The following is a 22,586-nucleotide window of genomic DNA, read 5'->3' on the forward strand; positions in this document are numbered from 1 at the left end:
TTAATTGTAAAACTCACATATTAAATTTGTCATTCATATTAACTTTCTATCTCTCCTAGTTACTAATAATGATCTTAAAAAAAAAATTCAAATTTTAGAGTTTCGAAAAAAAAATAGGAGACAATCAATATATTTTAAATTTTACAAGGATGCAAAAACTCATTATACTTTTTGTTTAATTAGAAGGATAATGGAAGGTCCATTTTAATCAATGTTAATGAATGTTTCATTTTCATGAAGGACCAAATTTTTTTTTCCTTTTTTTTTCAATGATAATCATAATCTTGCAACAAAACCAATGATGGTGTGAATGTGATATAACTCTTCTCCAAAACTTGTGGTTATAAGCAATTGAGTCTTTTCAATTCTTGTTGTGCCTTAGTGCTTGAGCTTGAAGATTTTGGTTCTCCTCCAAGAGCCTGTCATATTCAAGGAGTAGATCTGCAGCTTGCTTTTGGAGGGAAGTAACATGAACTTCAGCAGTTTCAACCCTTTTGTCCTTCTCTTCACATTCCACCTTTGTCTTCTTCAAACTTTCTGAAAGACCAGAAATTTGTTCCTTCAGTTGCATTATCTCCTTCGAAGCTTTCTCTTCCTTTTCCTTAAGCTCAACTTTCTCTTTCTCAATGCTTTCCACTTCTTCTTTAGAAGCTCCTGCATTACTCCTTAACTTGTTAAGCTTTTGGAGATAATGGTGCACACGATCAATTATGAAGCCAAGGAATAATGTAAAACCTGCAAGATCATATCAACTCCTTTAGGACAAGATTATCTACCTTCATTGTAGGAAACATGTAAGGATTGATGGCATAAATGATCTAAAAACAACTCTAATACTATAAAAAAATGAACATACGTGAACAATATATCTGTAGAAAGATTCACAAATATGTTGTTTTTTAAGATTTTGGGTTGAGGATGTATTAGGAAGTAAACTTCAAATAACTCAATCTTACAAAACTGACTCATCTCTAATTGATCTAGGATTTCCAACACACCGCCCTCGTGCGTGAAACTATATATTTACGGGGAGTCTGATAAGCTCAACAAATTGTCGCTAGGATAGGCTCTAAATAGCTTTTATACCATATTAGAATAAATTTTAAACTTAACTCAACCTTACAAAATCAGTTCATGAGGTGAGATTCCCACACATAACAACGTAACAAATATAAATGTATTTGTAAAAATCTAATATCACCAACAAAGCTTTGTAATGCATGCATGAATCAAAATTTATGTTTTGATGTTATTTTGCACTTTCAATAACGGAGAACATTCTCTGTCCCATATCAGCTTTGAAAACAGAACACCATAAGGATAAATGCAAGTAAAATAGGAGCAAATATGAGCAATTTAAATGAGAATAAATGTAAAGTTGAGAGTGCTCATGCAGCTACACATGGAAACACTCCACTTTTAGAAGATGGAATTTAGAAACAAAGATTATGGACAATTAAGACTTTTGAGAAACACGAATCAATTCCTCATGAAAATAATTAATTCTCAAAACCTTAGCGAAGTTCTGGTTAGATTTCTGCTGTAATAAACATATTTGTTACACAGAAGTAGACAAAATCTAAGCAGTTATGACATAGCATTCTGCATTCGTTGTTTCTCTTCAGTAAGACCTGACAATAGACAAACAAGTCATCACTGCTGCCAACCTTCCAACTAACAACTTATCATGTTTATCACTCTCAACCACCATAAATAAAACACCAGGTTAACAACTGACAAAACCACCCTTTTGATGACCACTACCACATCAGAAACCAGATAGAACATATACTTTCACCAGCCTTACTACTGTCAAAAAACTACTTTCATTTCTACAGAATCACACAAAACAATCATGTAAACACCACTGCATTCTACAGCACCACAGCCACAACAGACTATACTAGCATGGTGCAAGTCAGCACCATAGATGCCACTGCTTTAAACTCAAATTTACTATATTCATCAAGCTATTACCATTGCTGATGCTTTGATTCCTATTGTCAGTTCCATCACTTCGGCCCAAATTGCCAATTTATTCATACATCTCACTTCTGACTTTATTGATACATCTTATTATATTAGCATTACTACTGCTAAAGCTATTATTACTATTGAAGGCTATGCCTATTGCTAGAAAAGAACAGAACATAAAATAAGTGAAGAGGGAAACAACATTAATATGTGGTCAAGGACATTAACTCGACACTACTTCAGAGAAGGATACCATGAACAAAACAATATCTAGAAGCATGTTCTTTTAGGCAATCTTTGGACAAGATCAAAAGACCAATTAGAATACCAAGGAATTTAATACAAGGAGAATTCAATATTTCAATTAAAGCAATCTATTTCCTTTCATTTGCTGCAAAATCTTGTTTGGTTATGTGTCATCTAAGATAATCATATATCACAGAAATCCCATTCCAAACAGCCATGGCAGGAAGAAGCAGTGCAGCATCACATAACATCTTCCTCTAATGTGTATCAATCTGTCATACTATTAGGGTAAATCAATTTCAAAATAGATTTGACTAGAACAGCCCCCACATTGCCCTTTTTGACAGCAAGCAACCCATTACATTAGTTCAAATTCTTATCCAGCTTCTTATCAGAAACCTCATTGCCCTATCAATATACCCATTCCAGGCATAACTACACAGCATTCCACCAGTTTACTAGACAAAATCCTTCTCAGGCACATGGACTTTGCTGAGTTTCAATTCTCAACCTTTCCTGAAAAAAAATACTCATTCCAAAATACACTTTCTCTCCAATGTTTCCTCAAACAGATCCAACTCATGATTGAGCCTACCTGATATCATGGCATTGCACATTATGATGCTTTGACAAGAGTCAAAGGTCAAAGAGAGTCAAGTCACACCAAGCCTTATACAGATTGAAGCTCTGCATTGGTTCATTCAAGTGGCTCGGTCAACAACAGCTAAAGGAGGAGCAAGCAACATAACAATTTTGAAATCCCACATAATAGAGCTGAATTTAAAATTCCTTGTTTTTAAGAGAAAACATAGCCCATTAAATCCTTTGATATTTGCCAATTCTTTAGACTGTTAGAATTTATCCAAAATAAAGTAGTTCAGGAGAAGCCACAGCACAATGCATTTTACATATCTTAAAAATGACATCTTGTAAACATGCTTTTTATCCAAACATAACCTCAGTACTTATAGACACGCTTTCCTTAACTGATAAAAAAATAACACAAATCAACCTCAGATCTGCAACACATTCAAACAATCTTCTTCAAAAGGTTAACTTGCAGTTCCAGTTAACAATCAAAACAAAATTGATGAGACAAAAAATGCACCAAAGACCAGACAACAATTAAATTTCAAGACTACAAATATAAACCGTTCTTCACCTGAACCCCTAAACTTCTAAGATGTGTCAAGCAAAAACATTCACAGCAGCAACACTTCATTGCCACATTTGCCAGCAAAATCAATATTTCACTCACAGCCACATAAGAAACAATAACTACATAGAAAGAGAGAGAGAATGAAGTGACCCAGATGAAGAGTGTGTGAGCATACCCATGAGAGAAGCCTCCAGCAAGTGGGTCCTCCACAGAACTTGATCCATGGGTGACATGGTACCAAGCTTGGCACCTTTGTTCTGGATCTTAACAATGCTCATAAGGCTTGAGAAGAGAATCACGGACATGGTGCCAGCAATGGTCTTCACTGTAGCAGGACCCTTCCCCATTTTCATCTGATCCAGCGTCTTAATAACAAGATCTCTCAGTGGCCCAACCTTCACCAACAAAAGAAATGCCATAGCACCCTCCACAAAAAGCACCAAGAACAACAACTGAATCATCCTTTTTGCCCCCCACAAAATAACAGATACCCACTTCAACTACAATTACCAAAATCCCTTTTTTTCAAGAAAAACAAATCAAAGCTACCCCCACAAACACACTCTCATTCTTTCAACAAGCAAAGTATCCAAACCAGTAGTCAAATCAATAGAAGAAAAAAAACACAAACAAACAAACCCCCCTCACACAAACTCATACCCATTTGTCATTTCGCTGAAACTGAAAAAATGAACAAAAATCCACACCAATAGGAAACAAAAAATTGATAAAACTAAAAAAATAAATGCTGAAAATTACAGGTACAGGAAAAGCTTAAAGTTTTTCTTTGCAGAACATGAACATTTCTCCACTAAAGCTGATTAGTGTGAATCAATCAATTTATTTAGCATAAAGAGATAAACTATTCTAAAAGAAGCTCTTAACCCTTTTTTACATCTATAGGACTTGCAAGTGGGGTGCACTTGCTTTAGTTCAAAAAATACAATTTGAAACGTTTATTTATTTTTCTATAGTTTATAGTTTTAAATTAATTATTTTTTTTAGTTAACTGTTAACAAAAATATTTAAGATGTTCATCAAAACAGTATCTATTAAAATACATTATGAAATTTATTATTCATATCTAACATGAACAAATTGGCATTACTATTACATAATCTATTAAGATGAAAAAATTACATAATTTTTAAATCAAAAAAATTACATAGAAACTAAAATTATATATTTACAAACCCTAAAGAGTGAATTACGTACAAAGAATTCGATAGTGCGAAATAAAAAAATTATAAATATATAAACCTTTTGGCGTAAAAGGTGATGGTATGTTGGTCTTTTGAGACATTGCGAAAAGTCAAGAAATGGTACAAACTTTAGGGTTTTGTCTTGTTGGTAACTTCAACTTCGAGGTTCGGTGAGGTACTTTTTTGTGTTTAATTACGATTTTATCCTGGGCACATTTTTTCTATAATTAAAAATTTGATATAATTATTATTATAATAAAAAATTGTCTACATATAATATATGAAACTTAGTTTGATTTTATTAATTATTTTAATTATACTGTAAATATATTTTCAATTGCTCCAAGTTTCTTGTAGATTATAACGATTAAAAACTTTAATAATGAAAAGAGAAATACAAGGAATAAACAGAGTAAATATATGATGAAAAAACAGTTAAGAACTTCATCTTCATTATTAATGGCTATAGATAATACATTTATTTTTATAACATAAGTTAAAATTATCATTCTTCTGTTAAAAGAAACTTAAAATTACATTCAAGATTTATTTAATATAAAGTAAACAATTAAATATATTTTTACTCGTTGAAATGTATTTGTGTTTTTTCTGTCACTGCAATTTCTTTTGTTCTAGTAATTTTTTTTTTAATTTTAACCCTTGTTATTTTGTTTTGATTTCTGTTAAATATTTATTTCTTTATTTGTCGTTATAGTGTTTGTATTTTTGAGTCAATCTGTTTGAAAAATATTTAACAATGATTAAAAGCAAATAATCTACACTCTACCAAAAGAAAAATAAATATATTTTAGAGACTAAAATAAAATAAAAATTGTCAAAATATTAAAAAAAAAGTTCATCCATCAAAAGTTAAGAAAAAAAAATTTGGATTGGAAACAAAATATAATCATATATCACCACCAAAATATATTTAAGCCTAAAGTAAAACTATCATAGACTGATCATGGCAGTTTATGACTCATAACTAAATAATATACCATGATCCTTTATATTTAACTATTTGAAGTAAAATATAAATCTAAAAAAAAAATACATGTGTAATTTTGAATAAAAAATACATGTGTAATTTTTATTTTTCCTCTCTTAATTTTTCTGTCAAGTATTAAAAACAGTAAAAAAGAAAAGAAAATAATGTTTGGTGTATCTTACTAAGAAACGTCGTGTTTTTTTTATAACAAAAACATAAGAATCAAAATAAATTTTCTTTGATATCGAACTTCTCTTCTCATATTCTTACACTTTAGATTTTATTAAATCTTCAAGTTTTATTTTTTGGCATCATGTTGCTTATTAGTATCGAATTCATATAAACTTGTCAATGCTAAGCAACTTTGTCATAATATTTGCTACGTTTTTATTGGTGTGAATTTTTTTGCATATTCACACTTTTTTCCTCTACTACTTCTTGAACAAAGTATGCACTCTAACTGGTGTAATATACAATAAGCTTTTGTTGTGTATGCACAAGTTCCTCTATTAACCTTTGAATCCAACTAGCATCCTTGCATGCTTGAATAGCGACCATGAACCAAGCTTTGATAGTAAGCATAGCTACAACATCATGTAACTTGGATAACCAACTTATTGTCCCTCCTGCAAGTGTAAACACATAATCAATAGTGTTTTTACAAAAAGGACTGAGATTACTCAAGCAAGTTGACAATACATACTTCACTAGCTGATCTCTCAGGTTTGGGCTTTCGACTTCTTTCCAGGTTGGGCTTTTGGCTTCTCTCTAGGTTGGGCTTTCGATTGCTCTCCTCACGGATGAGTGTGTGTACCTGCAAGACGCTCCAATGTCAAAGTCAGAAATAGTTTTACATTCATCAGATGAAATTCACTCTGCCTTACCTCTTGGGTTGATACTCTATTTATAGGGTTTTCTTATTGGACTTATACCTTATTTGGGCCTTTCTTTTTGTACCTCTTTATTATTTTATGCACATCCATTAATTTGGACTTTTATTGATTTGGATCTTGCTACAGTGATTATATATGTTTATTTTTATCTTTTTTATATATATAGTTTTCGATATAACTTTTCGGTATATTCTCTCGGTTATACCTCTCGGTTCTGGTAGTACAAGTAGTAAATATCTTTGTAAAAACAAGGAAAAATAGAAGAAGGAATGGTTAAATTATGTTTTTAAAACCTTTAGGTATTTTTCACAAATATCATCTTATCTATATTTTCTTCATCTAGGTTTTCCATTTTCTTTTTCTAGGTAACATTCATTTTGTTTAATGCTTTTAATTAATGAAATCTTCCAGAGACGTTGGCTAAGCTTTTCATATCCAATGGAATCTCCTCCAAATCAAAACCCTTGTTTTAAAAATATCATCTAATCTTTCAACTATGTCTTCCAACTTGCTAATAGTAACAATCTTCTTTTGAAATTTATCTTTTATTACAAAATAGGAATTGCTTACCTCAAAAAGAGTAGCAACTTTAGTAGAAACTTTGTGATAGAGTGAAAGATGTGACAAATTAAATATGAGATAGGAAAGGTAAAATTATGGAGAATAAAGAGTTGGCATCTTTAATGTTCATATGCAAGCATTTATGATCTCTTTGAGTATGGTTACAACATGTGTCTATAATGTGCCCATTTTTCCCTTTAAACATAATATTAGGTGCAGTCTTGTAGACATAATAATTAAAAAAAAAATCGAAGGTGTTTCAGTTTAAAATTTATTAATCAATTGTGTCGTGAATTGGAATATTCTAAAAACTTTACAACTTAAAAAAAAAGTAATTTTTCCTTATTTAATCAACTTTTTCATGTTGTTTGAGGTTGTAAGTTGAAGCTAAAAATATTTTATATTATATAATTAAGGTGTAAATAAATTTTATCTTATTTAGTTTATTTTAAAATTTATTTTTTAATAGAGTGTTAGACTTATTTAGAATTTATTCTAACAAGAATTTATATGAAAAGTGTGTTGTCGATTCAATATCGACTAGAAATATTCTAACAAAAATTTGTGTGAAACATGTTGATCTCACATATTAAAAATATATTTTATAACATATAAATGGATGTAAATTTCATAAATAATCTAGTTAAACTTAAATTTATTTCTTAAGATAATATCTAAATTTAAATTTCACTTTTTAATAATTTTTGAATTTGAGTAATTTTTTTACTACTCCATTAAAAAAAAAAAATCTTTCTCTCGTTAACCCAGCAAGGTATAGTTTTATAATAAAGACAAAGACAACTATTAATTAATTAACGTTTATTGTACCATTTTTATGAGGAAACGTTATATTCGCACGTGTCGCATTATGTGCCTAAAATTAAAGCAGGTTAATAAAGTAAAGATTAGTATTTACGTAATTTAACTTTTGTTTTTTAGAGTTTTTTCTACAATATTCTTATTAGTGAAAAAATTCTATAATTTTGTATATTTCTAAATTGTTCTCCGAGCAGCAGAGGAGAAAAGTTTCATGAGGAGTAATACTTTGGTACCTATAAAGTAAAATATATCTACTACACAACTAAACTATTAATACTTTAATTAAATTTATTTTATTTTTTAACTTAAACCAATATATATATATATATATATATATAATTAAAATAATTGTGTAAGTGGGTGTGTTTTTTTTGGGTGGATGTCAAAGTATAGTTTTTCAAGTTTTATTTTTCCAAAATACGATACCATAGTTCATCAAAAGTTTTAAGTCTTAACACTATTCGTTTTGTTTATCATCTTATTAGTTTTTCAATTAAGACATGAACTACAATATGTGTTGAAAATCTCACATCAACTAAAGATTATGACATTTTATTATATATAAGTGAGTGCAAACCTCATCTCATGAGTCGATTTTATGGGGTTAAGTTAGGCTTAAAACCCAACAAATACAATCTCTAATCGATTTGGGATATCCAACAATAAACCAGAGGCTAATTTTAAAATCTTAGTGGATCATATTTATGAGAAAAATCACATTTTTGTTTTAAAAAAAATATATCACTTCTCATAGTTTTGGAAGCATGTTTAGCAAACTCAAGTACAAAATGAGTGGAAAATGTTATTAGTTGGTAAACATAAGTCAACTTATTTTGAAACTGAAAACAATAAAATCCTAAAAACGAAACCTAGGCCACTTGTTGGTTATCTTGGACTCAAACTAAGGTTTTGCTTTTTACACCCCTTCATGTTCACAGATCATCAAAAGCTTTCTGTTCTGTTTCTTCCTCATCGAACAACCTATTGCTTTTAACTCAAACAAAAATATTGTGAGGTTTAGAAATATTTACTTATCTGCATTATGACTTGTACAATTCTATGTTTTTACAGACTGTTTTTCAGTTTAACAAATTCAGTATTTGATTTTTGGTTTATTATTTCTAGAAATTAATTTTAAGGCCTGAATTTAGCTCTAAAAATGCTTTGTTGCGTTTACTTTCACTTTCCTATGCTTTTCTCAAATTTTATCATAAAGTTAATAAGAATTAATTAAAAATCTTAACTGATATATTAAGTTGTATTTTAAGAATTGATATAACTAAAAATATAAATGCACCAGTTTTCTTGTTTGTCTCTCTTCAAACATGGTTGTTTTTACTCTACTTTATTTAAGGTATTCAAAATATTTATTTGTTATTAATGTTTGAGTAACCTGGTTCAGAAAGTGTTTAACTCTCGACAAAATTACAAGTGCCTAAGTTTGGTGTTTTGTGTTTTATTACATTTTATGTTGTTAAAATTTTGATAACATTGTATGACAAATGATTTACGAACACATGATCCAACCTTACGGGTAAACACCCTAGTATGCATAAAGTTAAAATAAACACAATAAAATTAAATGAAGTTGGATCTATTATAGATGCACAACAAATGAATATAAGAATAGAGTATAACAATTTCTTTAATTTGAAAAGATGAATGTTTTGGATAATAATGGAAGATTCTATTATCTGTGTGTTAATTGTTTGAATGAGCAAAGACTACTGATTCAGGAGCATGTTCTTTGTGATGATTTCCTAAAAATTTACACAAAGTGGACATGACTGGTGAATTAATAAACATACCAAGTGTATGGATGATCAATTAGAGAAAATGATTTGTGATGTAAGACTTTGATGTCTTTCACCGTGAACGTGTGTACGAGAATTTGTGCAATGATGCAGAAAAACCTTTATATCTAGAATGCATTAAGTTCATTCGGTTGTCAGCAATATTAAAATTATTCAATGTGAAGACAAGAAATGGGTGGACTGATAAAAGCTTCACATAATTCCTAGAGTTGTTGAGTAATATGCTTCCTGAAGGTAATATGTTGCCAAGTTGTAATTATGATGCGAAGAAGATATTGTATCGATGGGTATGAAGTATAAACAAATTAATGCATGTCCAAATGATATGTGTTGTACAAAAAGGAATTTGATAAGTTTCATCAATCACAATATGGGATATCATGATACAAGAAGAAATATGGTGATACCAAACATGATGTTAAGAAGGGTCCTCTTGCAAAAATGTTGTGGTATCTTCCTATAGTTTCAAGGTTGAAACAATCATTCACTAATGCATATGATGAAAAACTCATTAGATGACATGCATATGTGCTTAAAAAGGATGGTCATTTGAGGCATCCAACAAATAGTTTGCAATGGAAGAAAATTGATTCTATGTTCTCCAATTTTGCCAATGATCCAAAAAATATTAGGCTTAGACTTGTTACAAATGGAATGAATCCACATGGTAACTCGAGTAGTAAACATGGTTTTTGACTTATGTTGTTAGTGATTTACAACTTACCTCTATGGTTGTGCATGAAGCACAAATATGTGATGTTTTATTTGATGATCTCGGATCCAAAACAATCAGGAAATGACATTGATGTTTATTTGAGTTCGTTGGTTAAAGATTTGAAGATGTTATGGGAGGGAGGTGTTGATGTGTTTGATGGGTACAAAGGTGACTCCTCTAATTTGTGTACCATGTTATTTTATACAATCAATGACTTTCTAGCATATGATAATTTGAGTAGATACATCACCAAAGACATGCTTTAATGTGAAAAAGACACACATCATCATCAACTACAACATGGAAGGAAAACAGTGCATCCCCTTTTATATGTCACAGAGATTTTTTTTTATATTCTCACTAGTACTAATATGATATGTGTATCAATAATACAACTTTAGTTTATTAACTTTTAACAACTTTTAATATATTCAATATGTTATTATAACAAAATTTTTTCAATGTTCAAGGTATTTACATTATCTCTACATCGAGAAAAAGAATATTTATACATATATGGATTCATTGACCATGTTGTCATTCAGAGTGTTGGGAATAAAGATATATTTCAAATGGAGGCAAAAAGGTGTACTTAGCACCTTTCTTGCATTAGACACACCAGTTTTTTATTACTTTGTTTCCTATATTATATGCTTTCATAATTAATATAATTGTAATGTATATAACTATTTATAGAACTATTGAAGCTCGTTTGAGGTTGTAGGGGCTTCCACGTGTCGCTAGAAAGAAGCTACAATATATTGCATCAAATGTAAGTCATTGTCTTACTACTACTCAATTGCAATATATAAATCATTATATTATAATATCTGTATTTAACTTGTAGTTCACACATAAATCGAGAAATTATGAGTGTGAGTATTATGTGATGAGACATATGCATAAAGTTGTATCCACTAACATTAGTGACTCATGGAATGAGGTAATATACAATTAGCTCAAATATTTTAAATATGTTAACTGTTAACTTCATCTTAAATATTTGATTATGTAGATATTTAGTAATCAATCTCCATTGAAGGAGGAAGTGTTACAAGAGGTTCCAAATTAATAGACATAACTACTTTTAAGTATTTACGGTAAATGATCATATTAGAGCTAGATAACAATTTTGTATGAACTTAAACATATTAACTTTTAAAATTTATAATTGTTTATGTACTAGATCGTTAAAATTTTATTTGAAAATCTTTGTTTGAGAACTGTGTTTATTATTCAAGGTATGTTATGCAAGTAAGAAAATGAATATGTCAAAAAAAAATTAAAAAAAATACACTGTCAATTAAGACTAAACCTATCATAAAATTAGTTAGATCTTAACCATCACAAAAAAGTAACACATTCTATGATAGTTAAAACATCATCAAGAACAAATTTAATTATCATAAAAAACAAAAATAACATATAAAATATGACATATTTTAATATTTTTTACGATAATAAATCTTTTAGAATCGATTTAGAAGATGAATTTTCTATGATAGTTTTAAAACTATCATAAAAAAATTGTTTTAACTATCATAAAAATAACTATTATATTAATAATTATAATGAAGTACTAATAAAATAACATAAATGTTAATATTTTATCTCATTACCTTCTAACTCAATTGCCCTTTTCCTCGAATTATCTCCTTAAACAACAAGAACAATGAATTACAAGAATACAATAGAGAATAGGATTAAAAAAAATTATATATCATCACTAGCCTAAGAATTTATTGAAGTAGGCTAGGATAATTATTCTATTAATTATATCTTAATAAGCAATTAAAGATTAAGTTACTAACTATAACTATTTTAGGGTAAGAGCATATATAATAAAATATATTTTAGTTATCGATTTTGTTTATATGATTGTCTCTATCATATTAAGTAACTTTTATATGGTGTGGGACACATCACACATATGTAAAAGTTTCATGATCAGATAGCTGTTATATATTTCACAATGGTTATATAAAATAAATAATTAATTACTCTTTTAAAAAAATCTTCAATATAAGAATCTTGATCAAAATCTTAAATTTAAAACTAGATACTTATAAAAAATATTTATTAGCGCAAGTTGACATAAAATAGTATAACTCTTAAATTTAAGGTATGATTATTGTATTGGGCATTGAGTCTTTAAAATAAATAAATAAGTATTTATATAGTGAAACTAACTTTTTAAATTGTAAAAATGAAAATTATAAAATTATGAATCTTATGAAATTTCATCATTAAAACAAAGTTTAGAAAAGCATCTAAAAATTTAGTATGGTGAAAATAAAAGTTGTGAGAAGTTGTATTAAGAGCCTTTCATTTGAAACTGTAATTGTTCTTTATAACATAACACCTGAATGGTGAGAATTGATCAAAAGAGAAATATAGAAAAGAGGAAGAAATTTGAAAGTCAATTCAAAAGCTTTGCACTAATCACCAATATTGACCAACTCACCGACAACACCATATTATTTTTAATTCAGCCGCCACCAACTCTTAAGACGCCATGCTTTTTTTTTTTTTTTTATGTACTTGTTTTATTCTGCTACAGTCACAAATTTTCATGATTTCTTATTTTGAATATTTCTTCGTTTTCTCATTTTATTTTTTTCCTTAAATAAGAATTTTAATATTCATAAAGATAAACTTAATATTCATGAGTTGCAGGCATAAATGCTTTCATTGTGTTTAATATATAGTATTTTATTTGTTGTTTTTATTTTAAATTTGAGTTCTATTATAAATATTACCTTTGATAGAAGGTATGTATTAAGTTCCTGTTTTTTTTTTTCAGAAAAAAGTTAATATATATATATATATATATATATATATATATATACTAACTTAAATAATAAGAATAATAAGAGTAAGGCTTAACAAAATATACTAAGTTTATGGAGACTTCATTATACTTACTTTAATTATTTATGGGTTGAAAATATTTCGTCATTTAAGTATGATATGTTTGTGTCTTTTTTTTGTGTTGATTTTGAATGGATCGCGGTGTTTAGGACAATTTAGGATATTTGTAAAAGGTCGTCTAACATTCAAGACAGTACTTGATAGTTGGTGATTATGAGTAATAAATGTTATTAAATGCGTATATTGGTTTAGTTCTAATCAGTGTGAATACCACTGTTAAGTCTAACATTAGTCTAACATCAAGTAGTAATTAAGTGTGTTAAACTAATGATCATGTGGTAGCCATTCTAGGGGGGTGACATGTGTTCGACCATGCGTTTGAGACCTTAGTCAACTTCAATTATATGAACTTGGCCTGACCCATTTCAACTATATAGTACACTTGCCCTCTAAACTCGAAAAATTTAAGTTTTGTAGAGTTTTGTTTTTGCTGTCGTCTATGTGTTGGTATCACTCTTGACTTTGAAAGGTTTGCGAGATTGTTTATGTCGAGGCAATTTTGGTCAGTTATGTCGTAATATCATTTACAGTAGGTGATTTTGGCTACCCATCAACCCCTCAGGCTCGAGGCGTCTAGTCCTGTAGAATCTAGAAACTTCTTTTCTTTGGGGGAGACGATGATGTGATGCCACTTCGTGATCCATATCGATGAGATTATCACTGTTAGATGAAAACCGATCTAATGGTTGAGAAGGGTTGTGATGTTTGGAGTCATTCTCTTCCAATTTTCTATAAATAGGGGGATCTCATTTGTTGGGATCATCCCTTGTTTTATCTATATTTCAAATTGTGGCTAGGTTTTAAGAGTTTGTCTACTTCCAGGTTATATTCCTCCATGAGCTCATTGAGTTCATCATTTAAAAAGGTAATAGTGAAGCTAAGATTAGTTTGTCGGGTTGGTGCCACTGGTAAGGCCACTCAACTGGCCATGGAACAAGTCGAGAGTCAGTTTCCTCTTCAGTCGGGGTATGGATGGGTAGACATGCGAGTCCTTGACCAATTTTCTCATTATAGGTGGTCGTCCATAATGGCGAGTGTAGCTATGCTGAAGAGAGAGGTTGAGGTCGCTCTCGTCTCGGTTGAGGTCGCTCTCGTCTCGGTTGAGGTTGCTCTCATCTCGGTTGAGCGTTGTTATGCTATTGACATCATATGACATGGCTAAGAGGGAGCCGAATGTGATTTCTTTTACGTTTAATCTTGCTTTTTCACTGATCTTCATTTTTGTTTCCTCTTTGATGAGTTCACTATAGGTGTACTCCGAGTTCTTAACGTTGCCCCCACACAACTTCATCCGAACTTGTGGGTTTTGTTACAAGCCTTTTGACTATTGTGCAACATGTTTAGGTTAAAGTCGACTCCTCAGATCCAATGGGTTGGCTTTCCCTAGTCAATTAGTTGGGGTTATGTCTTTTTTTTCTTTTACTTCTTCACACATGAATTTTAAGGCTCAATTTTTCAATTTTTTTGTTTAGTCGATGGGTCACAAGTTTTTCTTTGACAATGGAAAACCTAAGTTTCCTTTCTATTGGACTCGGGACCTTGTCTAATGTCAAAGTTGGCCTAGATTATCCAAGAGTTCCAAAAACCTTGAAGATTTTAGGGTCTTAGATCAATTGTCAAGGAAGTTGCCCACTCAAAAGATCCTCGCCCGTTACTTGTCTCCCATCACTAGGTGGATCTCAATGGTATGTATACTTGTTATTGTGGTCGAAGTCAATTTTAACTTCAATGAATTTTTTCATGCTTTTCAAGGGTAATGGCTCAACATGATCTGATTTTAAAGTTTGTGCTTAAGCAACTTTGACAAAAGGTCAGGGGCTGAATGAAGCGCTCGATACTTACGAGGCAAACTCTTCAGTTCCTGTGGTTGATCTTAATCCACCTCCTGTTGTGGATAGGAAGAAGCATAAAATAAAAGAGAAGAGCTTCGAGTCTTCAAGGTCACTTAAACGATCTTGACCATCAACCTCTAGTACCGATACGAGCTTGACATTTGCCTTGCTCGGTGGGCACTTAACATTTTCTAAGGGTGTCAACGTAGCCCTCTCATTGGACGAAAAATAGTTGGTATCTTCAGTCTTGTAGATGAGGTGGCCTGGACCTTAAAGATGCAGAGTCGTCTGTTATTCTTGATTAAGGTCCTTAGGGTCGAGGCCTCTCAGGCTTCTTATAAGGAGGTGGTCAAATTGAAACAAGAGTTAGTCAAGTCTGCAAAGTCATTGCAGGTAGCACTTTAGAGCCACTTCGAACCTACAGGAAAAGATATAAATGGTCAAGTCTGACTGAGATGCTCTCACCAATAAGTTGTCATGGAAGCCACGATACTCCTCTGTGTAAAAATATTATGTTTCCTTAGAGTGTGTTGAGTAGAAGACGATTGTCGACACGAAGAATCTTGAGAAGAGTCTTACATAAATGACTTTTGCTTATGAGGAAGCTTTGACTGCTAAAGCTCTTAAAGTTTTAGGAATATGGCCTTGACATCCATGAAAAAGGCTTCAACCAGGCCATTCAATAAGTGACTTTCTTTTATAGGGTTCATGTCAGTGAAGGGAAGTTTGACATATCAAAGGACATCCACTAGGGCCATCTTATGGCGGTGAACAACATCCCAACGACAAAAGATAACGAGAATGAGCTCGCCACCAACTAACGGGGGGATGTATTTAGTACAAACTAACCCTTTTTTATAACCCCATAACATTTTTTGTACAAGTGATTGTTGATATTGTATTATTAATGAGATGACTTTGATTTTGATTTTTGGGAATTTCATTTTCCATTTAGCATTCAGTACATTTTGTGTGTATGATAACTTTACTTGAGCAATCTCATACCATTTCACTTTTGTAATATGCCCATCATACGTTGGCCGAAGGCATCAGGGTTAATGTTTTGGCTATGTATTGTTATAATCGTTGAAGCATGTCGATTTATGCTGGGCGAGTTGATTTTGGCCAGTGCTTTGCATCATTTTATACAAAACTTTGAAACAAGTTGGTTTAGACTAGTCATGCGCATCTTAACTGATGTTTGGCCTTTTGTATCCTAATTGATACAAACCTTGAAGCATGTTGTCTCCCGGTGGTCGTGAGCATCACGGTGGATGTTTGACCTTTGTACCTTATTTGATGCCAAGCTTAAAGCATGTTGGTTCACGTTGGCCATGAGCATCTCGATTGATACTTGGCCTTTATATCTTGTTTGATACAAAGTTTAAAGTGTGTTAGTTCACACTGGCTGTGAGCATCTCGGTTGATGCTTTCATGATATATGCATGTTTAACTTGAAAAGGAATTTTTATCCAATACCTCATTAAAACCTTCTCAGCAAAAAACTCTTAGGGAAATAAAGGTCTAACGAGGAAAGAGTGAACACTGTCATTTACATAATAGTTGATTCACTAAAGTAAAACTTCAAGTGGGTCGCGTTCCACATTATCAATATTTTATCTAGAGCGGTCCTTCCCAACTGGTTGAGAATTTCCGCTCGGTCTTTCTTGCGTCACTATGCATCCTCCAAACTATATTTGTTTGATGGAACGCATTCAATCTCACCTTATAATTGTACCTTCTAGCTACTCTGACCTTACAAGCTTAGTCTCTAATCTAAACCTTATCTCGTAATTCACTAATTAGGTCCATGTTGGTTACTAATCTTTCATTGTTCAAGTTGAGGTCGAAAAGTTGCCTTCTCATTAAAGATTCCTAGATTTCTACTAGGATCATGACATCCGTTCCAGTCTTCATTACTTTAATATCTTCATTTAAGCTTTCCATGTTCAAAATTAGTTCACAAATTGTCCTTTCAAATCATTAAATCACATGTTAAACGATTCAAGAAAAATAAAAGTTGTAAAAGGCTATTTTTATGATATTTTTGTAAAAATTCTATTTTTGGAGAAAATAAAAATCTAATCTAAAAGCATAAAATAGAACAAAAGAAACATTAAATAATTGAAATTAGTTTAGAAAAAGACTGAAAAACTTAGTGTTATCACTAGTACTCATCTCCCTAGGTAGCATGGCCTTTTGCACCATTTCATGCTAAAAGTGTACACCATACAAGGTAGATAAGTGGGTGAGAGTTGAAAAACTCTTTGTGTTAGAAAGTTTTAGAAGATAATAAATTTAGTTCTTCATCCAAGAGATCACTGAATGTGACATGTCTTTGAATGAATCTCTTTGGTCAAGATCTTTGTGGTAGTTGATGATGAGGCATGAAAGGATCTTCATTTGAAGAGTTCATCTCAACATTATCTTCATATTCTTTAGAGTCTTCTAGATGAACATGTAAACCCTTAACACCTTTACAAGCTATCTCCAAACAATTTACATTGGACATAATGAAGTTCAAGTATGAATAGAAGATCCCACATGGAGTGTTTCTCTGGCTTGAAGTCCTCCACGAGTTGTGTAAATGGTGTTTAAATGCACCATTACCAATCTTGACAAGAATAATCAAGATTGTCCTTTTAAGAATAGCCTAGACTTTTGTTAGGCACAAAGAGTTATCGACTAATATGTAGTCGAGATTATGAAACATGAACAATCACTCTTATCTCAATGGTAGAGTCATGAAAGGGCGTCTTATTGTGGCAAAATCTTCTTCATCTTCAGAGGCAAACCCTATCAACACTAAATCATTATCTGCGTCTTCACAAGACATTACAACCTTAATAATTTTATATTCAGGGAATCGATATGAATGATTTTTATATGTGCATCAATGTCAATCAAGTTAGAATGTTATATGTTTTTATTCATTAAAAATATAGATGAGTGAGAAGGATTAATCCTAGTCCTAATTTTCTCAATTGAATTATCTTAATCGTTTACTTTGTTCTCATTTAATTTCATCACACAAATTCATGATACCAATACCCTTTCAATCAAAATTTTGCACATATTTTGATATTTAGTGAATACTTTAATTTGAGATTTTAAAAGAATTATTCCTTGTAGGTTTGATATCTGTCCTTAGGGACAATTTATTACTTCTGACTCGGTACACTTGCATAAATAAAGTCATTATTCTATTGTGACAAATTTTGGCAAAATCTTTCTTTATGTTTTTCTAATACTATAATTGGATTGTTCATGTGTTGTTGTACTTGGTGATCAAGAGTTGATAAGTTCTATATCCTCTTAAGTGGTAAGAGTTGATAAGGGATAATGACCTATTGGTATCAAGGGTTGTTACATACCCTCTTGAATTTTTTCAAGAGTTTATTCTTGTATAACTTTATGAAAGTTATTGGAACCAAAATTCTAAGGTTGGATTGTTGAGACTAGATGTAGGATTAGAGAATTGAACTATATAAATTTCTTTGTGCTTTCCTTTCTTGCTTATCTTGTTTTATTTTTGTTGAACCCAATTCTTAAATCAATTTTGATTTAACTTATAATTGCATTCTTATTTAAAGTTTGAAAAGTCTTTCAAGAAAGTAAGTTTTTTATAAAAAGTTTTTAAAACCAATTCAGTCCCCCTCTTACGTTAATCAAGCCATTCTCTTATTCTAACACAATTATCCAAGACTAGTTATAGGCTTGATGGTTCGATGAGTTCCTTAGGAAAAGAAACCTTTCCCAACCCACTGAACTAAATACTTTTTCCAGGTTGTACCCAACATGTTCCAAACTTGAGAAGTTCATAAAATGTCCAAGAATGAATTGAGGTTCTAGATACATTATCATTGCCTCCCAACAAAAAAAAACGAAAGGTATTTTTTTGTGACATTCTTAGAAGTCATTGAATCTTTGCAGTGAAGGTTTGAATGACTTTGACACACACACGCATGCACACACACACAACTTTTCCGGTTTAAGAGGTCTTTTAGTTTAGAATCATCCATTTGCTTTCCCTTTACCTTCTTTAGAAACCCGCTAGTTATAACAACCATGTTACAACTAATGTGATCAGACAATACTCTGACCTTCAAGTTCAAATTTCTGAAATCTTTAATCAAGATCAATTCCTTAACAATAAATGTTTCCACAGGAGTTTTCCTTTTATTCAATGCATATGCAACCACATTTGTTTTCCTATGATATTACATCAACTAAAAATATAATCTTTTGGAAATCATTTATTTTCTCCCCCTCATGTTGAACTCCTTATGATCAAACAAATATTTCAAGTTCTTATGATTATTGAATACATTAAAATAAACACAATAGCAATAATGTCTCAAAATCTTCAAGACTATAATGTCTGCAGCTAATTCGAGATCATGAGTCAGAATAGTTTCTCTCATGCACTTTCAATTGTTGTGAAGCATAGGCACAAACTTATTGTCTTGCATCAGAACACACTACAATCTTTAATAGGAAGTATCACAAAAGACTTCAAATAGTTGTCTGAGATCAATGATGGTTAACATAGAGGTACTAGCTATTATCTGTTTTAGCTCTTCAAAGCTCCTTTCACACTAATTTATCCAAGCGAATGAACAATTTTTTTGGTATGGTCAAATGAGTTAAATGGGTCACTACACTAAAAAAAACATTAAATAACAACTAATTTAAAGATAAAAAATTAGTCATTATATTAACTAAATTAGATTTTGTTTTATAAACTAAAAAATTATTAGTATATAAAGTAATTTCTATTAGTAATAAAAGTTTACAAAGTACTTTTTAAATTGCTATCTAAAACTAGCTACCAAGATTTTAATTACTAACTACTTTAGATTATAAATTAGTCATTAATATAATTAAAGACTAATTTAAAACTTAAAGTAGTTAATAACTAAATCATTAATAACTACCTATGTAGCACAGACACTGACACGGACACAGACACAAAGATAAGTAAAATCTCTAAAATGTAGGACACGGGGACACGAATCTATATATTATATAATTATGAATTATATAAATTGACAATAAAGATTTATGTGCACAAGTATGTTCCAAATTATTTTTTGGAGCAGAAAGATGTTTTTCATGACTGGTTCAAAAGGATTTGTTTCTTATTTTTATAATCATAATAACAATTTATACAATAAAATTTGAATTTTTAGAAAATTAATGTATTTTTCCTTTTTAAAATTGTGTTAAAACCATATTAGAATTGTCAGAAATCTAACAAATACTTTTTGAATTAGACACTTTATGGATACGTGTCCTACAGGTGTCATACGAGTGTCGATGTCCGACATGAGTATCAAACATCGACACGCCATTTAAGAGGAGTGTCTGAACTTCATAGATAACTACTATTAAATAGTAATTTAAAAATTATTTTATAAATTTTTATTCATAATAAAAAAATATTTTAATTTATAAAATAATATCTATCTTAATTAATATAATACTAGATATTGCTGGTAAAGTTTTCAAGACATTCTCAAAACGACTTCTACGTAGAAGGACCTACTACTATTCCTTACTTACATTGAAGTAACATGTCCTAAGAATGTAATTTTAAACATCCAATGTAAAATCAATTTTATAATTGAAACTAAACTAATAATTTTGTGATTAAACCGATAAATAATACAGATTGCAAACACCCTTTATCCTATAAACAATTATTATCTAAATTCATCAAAAAAAATTCACAAGATAACAAACTTTGTAAATTGATTCCATGATAAAATTGAGCATAATTAAGAAAAAGGTAGAGTAGAAAAGTATGATATTTTGAATAGTGGAAGTTTCCATAGGAAAGGACAAAAGATATATTATTATATTTGATTGTGAATGATTAAAAAATTATGACATCCTTTAGATGACGTGAATTCACCTACTTGCCATGAATGCTCAACCACCATACAACAGTCGCACTCAACCTTGCATAATCCAAGCCATTCACAGCTCATACACTCATCACACCCGAACAACTTTGTGCTTCAATTTAATATAAATTACTTCAATAATAACAATAAACTTCTTAGATTTTTTTTTTCATAATTTATTAGGGTTTTTTTACCATCTTATTCACACCATTATTCATAGCCAAATAAATAAATAAAATCACTATTACTCATATATTACTTACTTCTTTCTATATCTTGCTTTGCTTCTTTCTATATCTTGCTTTGCTTTTGATAAGTAGTAAATATTTAAGATCTTTCTTTGGTTTAAGAATTTAACATATTGTAGTTTCTCAAAGCATATTAAATTTTTTTCATATGTTTATGGAAATATTAAGATGGGAGAAGAAAGAAATTGACTATTCATTTAGAAGATAGATAAAAAAGAAGAAAGAAAAGTGAAACTAATAAATTATTTTGTTTTTTCTTTAAAGAAATTTTGGAGATTAACATTGTAATTTGTTAAAGTATTTTCATAAAATTTTAAACTAATTCAAACAAAATGTAATTAATAGAAAAAAAGGAGCTAATCATTTGGAAGGAGATGAAAAGAGAGATTTTTTTTTATCACATTCTACTAATTAAAGTATATCTTTGCATGATACACCAATAAAAAGAAAAAGTGTATTTCTTTATAGAGACATAAAAGTTTCATATTAAAATAATATTTTTCTTTACATTGTTTACAAACCAAATAATTAAATACAATCTTTCTCTCTTTCACTTTTTCCCATCTTTTGTTTCATTTTCATACAACTTTAAAAATATTTTTTTTTTAATTTCTTGTCTTACTTTTTTTTTACATATTTGTTTCTTACTTTAATTCACCCAATATTAGCTAAATAACCTCCTGATAAATTCAACTACACATAAAAAAAAATAGAATAGTCCTTAAAATAAAAAAATAAAATTATCCTAAACCTTAGAAATTATAAATTTATGTCACGTTGAGCCTTCTTGCAATAGCTCACATATTCAATATTTAATATTTGAAATTTTATAAGAATAATTCTTACAACTTATTTTTGTAAAACCTTCTTATATAATTCAATTTTTATTGTATTATTTATATTTATTTCATCTTATGTTTTTCTCTCTTCTCTCTCTCTTAATTAGATTTTTTTACAAATTATGTTTTTTATAGTAATTTTTTCGAATATTTCTTACAATTGCAAGACTTAAGACATTTTTAAACAAGTTTGCCTATAAAAAATTCTGAAAAGGAGAATAATACAATATAAGATAAACTAATTCATAAAAAATTTCTCATGATTTTTCAATTTTTTATTTTAAATTGTATATAAAGTAATTTAGGTTTTATGGTAAACATGATACTTCTAGATAAGTTGGTTGAAAATATAATTTATTCACATAAAAAAAATTTGCTGATTAAGCTGAATCTTGGCTGAATTCAAACACGTGCTTGGTGGTTTATTATAAAGTGATTTGTGAGAAGAGGTTTTGC

The 22,586-nt window shown here is 30.0% G+C and overlaps 1 protein-coding gene across 1 annotated transcript; it reads right to left on the reverse strand.

Moving 5' to 3' along the window:
• Positions 1-198: 198 nt before the first annotated feature.
• On the reverse strand, positions 199-4,309 carry LOC137819246 (uncharacterized). The gene is made up of 2 exons (XM_068623033.1): positions 3,555-4,309; positions 199-735 (listed from the first exon to the last, which is right to left on the reverse strand). The coding sequence occupies exons 1-2, from the start codon at positions 3,838-3,840 to the stop codon at positions 362-364; spliced, it is 660 nt and encodes a 219-aa protein (XP_068479134.1). The 5' UTR covers positions 3,841-4,309; the 3' UTR covers positions 199-361.
• Between the last annotated feature and the right edge of the window lie 18,277 nt (positions 4,310-22,586).

This window comes from Phaseolus vulgaris, chromosome 10 (genome assembly GCF_051622355.1).
Source record: "Phaseolus vulgaris cultivar YP4 chromosome 10, ASM5162235v1, whole genome shotgun sequence".
Classification (NCBI taxonomy): Eukaryota; Viridiplantae; Streptophyta; class Magnoliopsida; order Fabales; family Fabaceae; genus Phaseolus; species Phaseolus vulgaris.